Raw genomic sequence first — 9,797 nt, 5'->3', positions numbered from 1 at the left:
TTATTATTTTTAGGGATGATGACTTTATGGTGAGGGAGGGATTTTTTTAAGCGTCCCTCTTTTTCAACCTCTTCCTTTTATCCCCCTTTTTCCCTAATTAAAAAAAAATCGAATCCCTTTTTAAAAGGGATTTGATGGAAAGAATTGTAACGATTGAGGTCTTATCACCCCAAATCGAAGAGAGAAGGAAGACAGGATAGGAAAAAGCCAGCCGTTCCGAGAACAAACCTTATCCATTGGTGGTAATCGAACCCGTTGTAAGCACACTACCTTCCAAACTAACTAAGCTGGAATGTTAGATGTTACCGAGGTATAATTATCCTTCCTATTAGAACTCTATATTTAGAATCATTCAAGTTTAAACTTTACAGTTAAGTTCTGTTTTCTTAGAAAATTCATTTTCAAAATAGGTAACAACAAACTTCCCAAAATAGATGAGAGATAGGGAGGGAGAGAGCGAAGAGAGAGAGAGAGAGAGGGAGAGATAGGAGGAGGGGAAATAATTTTCCTAATTTTCTCCCTAATATTTACATAGGAAGGTGAAAGGTAGACTAAAAAAAGCACCTGACAGCTGAAACCTATTGGGGATTTCCCATGGTATGTTTTAGGTCAAGCACATTGCATAATCAAAATAAATATGCGGCTTTCATACAAATGTCAAGTCATTAAATTTAGCGTAGTTTATCAAGCGAGGAAGGACATTTGTGACAAGCATTTAATGCTCAACACAATTAAAATTCCTTCTTTTATAGTGGATTCTACATATATACTCTTGATACGACTTTGGGGTATTCGTTTTCGGATACAATACAACATGATGCCTGTATTATGGCAAATTTTCTAAGATACCTAGGTATTCAAACACTGATTGAAGGAAGTGAGAGAGAAAGAGATATAGAAAGGGAAAATGGGTTAAAAAATAAATAGTGCACAGTGGGTTAAAATTTAAAAATTAAACTCGCTAATCCCACCATAAATTTCATAGAGATGTCAAAGAGGTTAAATCGACAGATTATTTCAGCACAGTAATAAAGGCAGCATAAATTTATAACAAGTAGGTATAACAATAAATAATGTGACATTTTGAAATTGCAAAAAGTAATTCCAAAATTCCATTAATACTGCTTGATAGTCGAAAAAATTGGACGCAGATCAGGAGGGAGCTTATGAACCTTTCAATTGAGTATGCAATACTCTTGTTACTGTTACTATTACTGCTACGACTATCACTATTACTGTTACTGCTACTACTATCACTATTACTGTTACTATTACTGCTACTACTATCACTATTACTGTTACTATTACTGCTACTACTATCACTATTACTGTTACTATTACTGCTACTTCTATCACTATTACTGCTGCTACTACTATTACTGCTACTACTATCACTATTACTATTACTTCTACTACTATCACTATTACTGTTACTATTACTGCTACTACTATCACTATTACTGTTACTATTGCTCCTGCATAAGAGTAGCAAAGCGAATTCCAAGACACCACGGACTAAAGAACAGTAGAGGATTTTGAAAGATAAGAAATCAGGGAAATCCTTTGTAGATCTGGTAATAAATCCTTCTCCTATATGCCTATTTCTTCTTCGTCTTTATCTTCTTTACAACCTCCTCCTTCGTTTTCTAAGATAACACACCTATCGTGTGAAGAACACAAGACAGCAAATAGCTCCGGGCATCCATTTCCATTTTACTTATGTATATTGAACTTTCTCGCACCAAAAGGTGTGCGAATAAATGCTTTTATCCTCTTCACAATCTATAGTTTCCTTTCTTTCCAGACTTACTATGAGGTATTATTTGTAAACACCTTTTCAAAATCTTGATGGAGGACTCAGTAACTTTGTGAACTTGTTCAATCGGTTTGATAGAGGGAGCTGCAACAACGGAACGTTCTATCGTCCCAAAATCTGGGAAAGAAGAAGGGCAGGATAAGAGAGAGCCAGCCGTTCCGAGAACGAACCTCATTCCCTCGCCTTTCTATCTCTTTCTCTTACTTCTCCTTTCTCTCTTGATATTCCCTCGCCTTTCTATCTCTTTCTCTTACTTCTCCTTTCTCTCTTGATATTCCCTCGCCTTTCTATCTCTTTCTCTTACTTTTCTCCTTTTTCTTTCCCCCGTGCACTCTATTCCTTCTGCTGTTCTTGTATGTTTTTCTCTTCTTCTTTTCCCCTTATTCTGTTACGCCTCGTTTCTGTCTTTCCTCTTTATATTCTCTTTATCCTCCTCATTCTCCTTCTTCTCTTCCTCCATCTTCTTGTGTTGCCTTGTGTTTTTCTCTACCACTCCACCTACTGTTCTTTCTCTTCCCCCTCTACCACTCCTCCTCTTCTCTCCCTCTTCACCTTCCACCCTTCTCCTCTACCTAATGCTCTTTCACCATTTCCTCCTCCTTATTCTTCTACTTCTTCTCTTCTTCCTTCTACTTCTCTTTCTCTTCCACCCTTTCCTCCTCCTCCTCCTCTTCCTCCTCCATTTTCTTCTTCTTCTCATTTTCCTTTCTCGACTTTGGCACGTCGTAAGCTATTGACGAGAAATTGACGACTTATGATACGTTTTATGATGAGAAAGAAATGAGAAAATGGGAAAAAGGTTTTTAACCCCCACCCATCCCGTTCTTTTCTCCCTCCATCTCTCCCTTTGTCCCTTTTTCTCTCCCCATTTGAAGTAATGATAACGGTGACTAGATAGGGAGAGAGAAGGGGAGGTAAGAGTGGAGAAAGGGAGAGAGAGAATCAAGAGTGGGGGAAGTTTAGGGAGAGGAAATCGAGGGAGGAGTGGAGACAGGAAGGGAGAAAAAGCTTTCAGATGGGATTTTTTGCTCCTAGGTAGAATAGAGGGAGAGGAGAGAGAAAGAGTTTTTTTTTTTTTTTTTTTTTTAGGGATGGTAACTTTATGGTGAGGGACTTGAGGGAGGGATTTTTTTAAGCTTCCCTCTTTTTCAACATCTTCCTTTTATCCCCCTTTTTCCCTAATTAAAAAAAAAAATCGAATCCCTTTTTAAAAGGGATTTGACGGAAAGAATTGTAACAATTGAGGTCTTATCACCCCAAATCGAAGAGAGAAGGAAGACAGGATAGGAAAAAGCCAGCCGTTCCGAAAACAAACCTTATCCATTGGTGGTAATCGAACCCGCTGCCTGGTGCTTACAAAGTAAGCACCCACACTACCTTCCAAACTAACTAAGCTGGAATGTTAGATGTTACATGTTACCGAGGTACCTATATCCTTCTTTTTCGAACTCTATATTTAGAATCATCCAATTTTAAACTTTACAGTTGAGTTCTGTTTTCTTAGAAAATTCATTTTCAAAATAGGTAACAACAAACTTCCCAAAATAGATGAGAGATAGGGAGGGAGAGAGCTAAGAGAGAGAGGGAGGGAGGGAAATAGGTGGAGGGGAAATAATTTTCCTAATTTTCTCCTTAATATTTACATAGGAAGGTGGGGAAGGTAGACTAAAAAAAGCACCTGACAGCTGAAACCTATTGGGGATTTCCCATGGTATGTTTTAAGTCAAGCACATTGCATAATCAAAATAAATATGCGGCTTTCATACAAAAGTTTGATAAACTTCCGCTTCGAGCCGAAGTTGACTCGGAAGGTAGTACGCCAGGGTTCAATTCCCGCCCGGGCCGTTTTTTTTTCCTAAAAAAAGACGCCTAGTTAAAAGAAATTTAAATTAAACCAAACAATTTTATTTATTTTTTCAGGTAAGTCTTCATGTTGGATACAATAAGATCTTGGACTCTATTCCTGTTCGTAATATAACAATTACCTACCGATCAATCAGAGGTAAGTTTAAAAATAATGTTACTACCTAGTAGGTATGTGTAAAATTGCATTTTGTCCAATTGGATAATAGGTATTACCTAAATCCAGATATTTGGGACAAGCAACGAACCAACAACTGAAGATTTTAAATTATGGTACTCTTCGTAGATTTGTAAAAAGCATAACCCATCCTTTTTGTCTGTTTGCCTTTACACCTAAGGAAATTAACCCAAACAATTTTATTTATTTTTTCAGGTAAGTCTTCATGTTGGATACAATAAGATCTTGGACTCTATTCCTGTTCGTAATAATTATAACAATTACCTACCGATCAATCAGAGGTAAGTTTAAAAATGTTACTACCTAGTATGTGTAAACTTGCATTTTGTCCAATTGGATATAATAGGTATTTGGTATTACCTAAATCCAGATATTTGGGACAAACAACGAACCAACAACTGAAGATTTTAAATTATGATACTCTTCGTAGATTTGTAAAAAAGCATAACCAATCCTTTTTGTCTTTTTGCCTTTACACCTAAGGCCAGCCACTCACTACCTGCCTCGGTGGTGTAGTATTCCTCTCTACCAATCTACTTTCTGCTCTCCCAAAATTTCTCTCTCCCAAAATTTACTTAATTCTCTTCTTTTCCTGGTAAACAGGAGGGCGTGGGTTCAATCCCAGCTGAGGTATGGAATTTTATCCTCAATATAATTTGAGAATTTGACCACAATAATAGTAGTAGCCTACTGCTGGAGTAAAGGGACTTTTCAGTCCTATGCGAGCAGTATAAATAAGCACTATTATTATTATTATTACTATCAGGTAGACCTGACAGGCTGCCCTGATCAGGTATACCTAACCTAAACCTCAGAGTGGGCTTATTGTTTAACTACAATACCTAGGTGTATAAACAATACCATGATGTATTAGGTACCACATTTCTATTCTATTCTGTTCTATTTCTCCTTCCCTCTCCTTCATCCAATTTTTCCTTCCCAACTTTGACTCCAAAGCATGCATGTGAGATATCCGAGAGAAAAAATGGCGGACGTTCTTGATGGAACGGTTGGGTGGAAGAGCTCAACGTACGTTTTAGATCCTGGCTATCACGTACTTGAAATATTTCACGGCGGAAGAAGAAGGAGGAGGAGAAAAAGAAAGAAGAAGAATATGAAGAAGAAGGAAAAGAAGAAGAAGAAGAAGAAGAAGGAGCTCAACGTACGTTTTAGATCCTCGCTATCACGTACTTGAAATATTTCACGGCGGAAGAAAAAAAAAAAAGAAAAAAATGAAAAAGAAGAAGAACGTATTCGTACGTTTTCCTAATATGTCTTCCTTGCTCGCTCTCTCTCTCTCTCTCTCTTTCTCTCTCTCTCTCTCTTTCTATTTCTCTCTAACTTTCTATTTATCTCTCCCTCTTTCACTCTCTCGCCAAATCTCTCTCTTCCTCTTTCTCTCTCTCTCTCTCATCACATATCCTTTCCTACCTAACCTTTCTCTCTAACACTTTTCTTCTCTCTCCTACCCCTTCTCAAACAATCTTTCCTATTTACTCTCTTTCTCTTTCACTCTCTCTCCAAATCTCACTCTCTTTCTCTCCCTCTCTCTTTCTCTCTCCCTCCCTCACATCCTTTCCTACCTAGAACCTTTATTTCTAACTCTTTCGTTCTCTCTCCTTCCCTCCCCCTTCTTAAACAATCTTTCCTATTTACCCTCTCTCTCTCTCTCTCTCTCTCTCTCTCTCTCTCTCTCTCTTTCACTCTCTCACCAAATCTCACTCTCTTTCTCTCCCTCTCCCTCTCTCTTTCTCTCTCCCTCCCTCACATCCTTTCCTACATATCAAATTAAAGGTCTTTTTACCAGGAACACGAAAGTGGTGGTTCCCTCCTCCCTTCCTGCTTTACGTTTACAATATCAGCATATACAGAGTGACTCCAAAGTCCAAAGTCACTCTGTAGGTTTGTTTATAATATCAGCATATACAGAGTGACTGCAAAGTCCAAAGTCACTCTGTAGGTTTGTTTATAATATTAGCATAATATACAGAGTGACTCCAAAGTTAGCACTCAGCATAGACTCATAGAGGATTTCCGCCCGGGACGGACTTTATCCTATACAGACATGGTTCGTTCTAGGAATGGCTGGCTTACTTCTATCCTGTCCTTCTTAAAATACAGACTGAAGTCAAGGTTGTATTTTTTACCTTTTTCTTCTATTTGGCCTTCATTTGCTTCTTCTTCTTGTTCTTCTTTTGTTTTGCCTTCAACTACATCATCATCTTTTTATTCATCCTTGTCTTGCATCTTCCAATAAGAGATTTTCAACTTTAGGTAGGCATAGGCACTCCTTCTTTATTTTCTCTTTTTTTTTTCCTTCATCATTTTCTGCTGCTATCTCTTCCTCGGTCTCTTTATCCCGTCTTTCTTCACGTCTTTCATCTTTCACGAATTTCACTTTTCTCAGCCTACTTCTTCCTTCTTTTTCTCAGTTTACACTTTCCTTGTTCTTCTTTCTCCTGTGTAGACACTTTTCTTTTACTTCTGCACATTTTGTATTCATTGCCTCCTTTGAATACAACGAGCAGAAAGTTTTCCATCAGGGAAACATGAAACCCGGCTGCCTCCCTCCGGAACACTTAACATGGCCTCCATTTTCTCCTCCTCCTCCTCCTCCTCCTCCTCCTCCTGTTTTTCTTAGTTTTCTCTTCCTCTTCTCCTTTTTCTTCTACAGGAGTAGGGTTCTTCTTTCTCTCTAGCCTATAAATTCCCCTCTTCAGTATTTCCTTCTTCCTCTTATTCTACTACTCCTCTTTCTTCATTTTCACTTCCTCCTTTTCCATCTTCTTCTTCTTCTGCTCTTGTAACTTCATCTTTAATTCATTCTCCTTTATGCCTATTTCTTCTTCGTCTTTATCTTCTTTACAACCTCCTCCTTCGTTTTCTTCTTCTTCTTCTTCTACTACTCCCCTCTCTTCATCTTCACTTCTTTCCCTTATATGTCTAGGTATTTCTTCGTTGTCTTTATTTTTTTTTTCTATCCCGTTTTCTTTTACTCTTCCCTCTTCTCTTTTCTCTTCTACACCCCCTGTTTTTCTTCGTTTTCTTCTCCTCTTTCTTCTTTTTGTCTTATGAGAGTAGGTCTCTTTTTTCTCTGTAGCCTATGCCTTCTCATTTTCTTTCTTTATTCCACTGTTGAATATATTGGATTCTACAACAAACCTCAGTGGTGTAGTGGTTAGCACGGTGGACTCTGGATCTGGAGGTTGGTGGTTCGAGTCCAAGTCAAGTCATTAAATTTAGCGTAGTTTATCAAGCGAGGAAGGACATTTGTGACAAGCATTTAATGCTCAACACAATTAAAATTCCTTTTTTTTATAGTGGATTCTACATATATATACTCTTGATACGACTTTGGGGTATTCGTTTTCGGATACAATACAACATGATGCCTGTATTATGGCAAATTTTCTAAGATACCTATGTAGGTATTCAAACACTGATTGAAGGAAGTGAGAGATAAAGAGATATAGAAAGGGAAAAGAGGGAGGGAGAGACAGAGAGAGAAGAGTCAAAGGAAGTGAAAAAGACTCAAATGATTTAGATAAGTTCTCGCAAAATAGAGAGAGAAAGGAAAAATAAAAGGAGAAAGAGAGAGAGAGAGAGAGAGAGATTCTGGCGAGAGGGGGGAGGGTGGGATAGAAGGAAGATGTTTTTTGAACTTAAAAAATATTAGAAATTGAATAATAAATGTAAAGAAATAAAGCGTGGGAGAGAGAAAAAGAGAAAAGGAAAAGAAAAGGGAGGAAAATCCGCCCCGGGCGGGAATCGAACCCGCGGCCTAGCGCTTACAAGGCAGACGCACTACCAACTAAGCTAACTAGGCTGGCCATTTGGACTGAGAACAATCGACTGGAGCCAAACTGACTGATAGTGTGTAGGGAGCCTTTTTATTTTGTCTGTTATAATCTGTTTCAGTATAATTCATAGGTGCAAATTGATATATGCATATGTATAGGTATTGTAACATTTCATGTTAAGTATCCCTTTTACTTCAACCTCCTTGGGATGTTTCCCCGGGAGAATTTAAAAATAGAAACTTAGAAAACCCATGAGGTGGGATTTGAGATTTGGGAATTTTTGAAGAGAGCTTTCATGAGTTTAGCTTTGGATTAGCCTTTTGATTAAAATAGTGATTATTTGTTCCTATTAATTGTAAGATAGATACCTATGTCAAAAAAAAAAAAAGCTTCTTCATAATGACACCTAAGGTCCTAAGTAGAAAAGTGCCAGACAGAATTTACATGCTGCAAGCGGGTTAAAAAATAAATAGTGCACAATGGGTGAAAATTTAAAAATTAAAACTCGCTAATCCCACCATAAATTTCATAGAGATGTCAAAGAGGTTAAATCGATAGATTATTTCAGCACAGTAATAAAGGCAGCATAGAATAAATTTATAACAAGTAGGTATATCAATAAATAATGTGAAATTTTGAAATTATAAAAAGTAATTCCATTAATACTGCTTGATAGTTGATAGTCGAAAAAATGGGACGCAGATCAGCAGGGAGCTTATGAACCTTTCAATTGAGTATGCAATACTCTTGTTACTGTTACTATTACTGCTACTACTATCACTATTACTGTTACTATTACTTCTACTACTATCACTATTACTGCTACTACTATCACTATTATTGTCACTATTACTGCTACTACTATCACAATTACTCTTACTATTGCTCCTGCATAAGAGTAGTAAAAGTTTACTATTACTGCTACTACTATCACTATTACTATTACTTCTACTACTATCACTATTACTGTTACTATTACTGCTACTACTATCATTATTACTGTTACTATTACTGCTACTACTATCACTATTACTGCTACTATTGCTCCTGCATAAGAGTAGTAAAAAAATCAGAACGGATAATTATTCAGGTCATGTTTTCAGAATCAGGATGAACTTTCTCTCTCTCTTTCTCCCTTTCTCTCTCTCTCTCTCCCTTCTATATCTTCTTTTTCAATATTTCTTCCTTTTCCTCTCTCTCTCTCTCTCTCTCTCTCTCCCTCTCTCTCTATTTCTCTCTTTGAACTTTTATCTGTTCCAATCTATTTATACCTAACAGTACTACACTTTGACTCGAAAAATCAAGGAAAATTTTACGGTAGGTATTACCTTCTTACCATTACTGTGTCTGTTCCTCTCTCTCTTTCTTTCTCTCCCTCCCTCATTCTCTCTCTCTCTCTCCCTCCTTCCCTCTCGCTGTCTGTCTCTGTCTCTCTCTCCCTCCCTCCTTCCCTCTCTCTGTCTCTCTCTCTCTCTCTCTCTCTCTCTCTCTCTCAGCTCTCGCTAATAATATAATTAATTTTCATAAAAATTCTCCTAATTACAATGCCTTTTTTTCTCCTTTATGACGGAAAAAGAAAAACAGCCTTTCTCAAGAAGTCCCTTGTCTGGTGAATAATTAGGAAACATTAGAGAGAGAGAGAGTGAGTGAGAGAAAGAGAGAGAGAGAGAGAGAAAGAGTGAGGGAGAGAAAGAGAGAGAGAGAGAGAGAAAGTGAGAAGACATCCCCACAGGGTGTGATACTTTGCATTTTTACAGCAAAGTAAAAATTAGGGTTGTGAAAATCTTTTAGTCCCAAAAATTTCCTTCCAGCTCTCTCTCTCTCTCTCTCTCTCTCTCGCCCTCTCTCTCTCTCTATCTCCATCTATCTCTCTCTCTCTCTCCCTCCCTCTCTCTCTCTCTTTCCATCAGTTTTATTGTTCTTTATCAAATTTCCATACATTGCTTCTCTTCTCGCTCTCCTTCTCTCTCTCTCTCCACCTTTCTGGTTTTATTTTTCCTTTCAATTTGTGCACTCTAGTATTTGAGAAAATGGAAAAAATACAATTTTCCTCCTATTATTCCCTCTTTCTTCCTCTCCTTCCTTTTTGCCCTCATTTTCTTCCTCTTCCCTTCTCCTTCATATTCTAAAAAATTATCAT

At 37.6% G+C, this 9,797-nt stretch overlaps 1 protein-coding gene across 1 annotated transcript; it reads right to left on the bottom strand.

Moving 5' to 3' along the window:
* Nucleotides 1-1,172: 1,172 nt before the first annotated feature.
* On the bottom strand, nucleotides 1,173-8,996 carry LOC103520476 (lisH domain-containing protein C1711.05-like; the record flags this gene model as incomplete). The annotated part of the gene is made up of 3 exons (XM_008485571.1): nucleotides 8,986-8,996; nucleotides 8,381-8,704; nucleotides 1,173-1,475 (listed from the first exon to the last, which is right to left on the bottom strand). Coding segments are annotated over exons 1-3 (638 nt in total), but the record flags the coding sequence as incomplete, so codon positions are not given.
* Nucleotides 8,997-9,797: the final 801 nt, after the last annotated feature.

Source organism: Diaphorina citri, unplaced genomic scaffold, assembly GCF_000475195.1.
Source record: "Diaphorina citri unplaced genomic scaffold, Diaci psyllid genome assembly version 1.1 scaffold3665, whole genome shotgun sequence".
In the NCBI taxonomy this organism is placed as follows: domain Eukaryota; kingdom Metazoa; phylum Arthropoda; class Insecta; order Hemiptera; family Psyllidae; genus Diaphorina; species Diaphorina citri.
The sequence above is the reverse complement of the archived record's forward strand: the minus strand, read 5'-3'. Positions and strand labels throughout refer to the sequence as shown.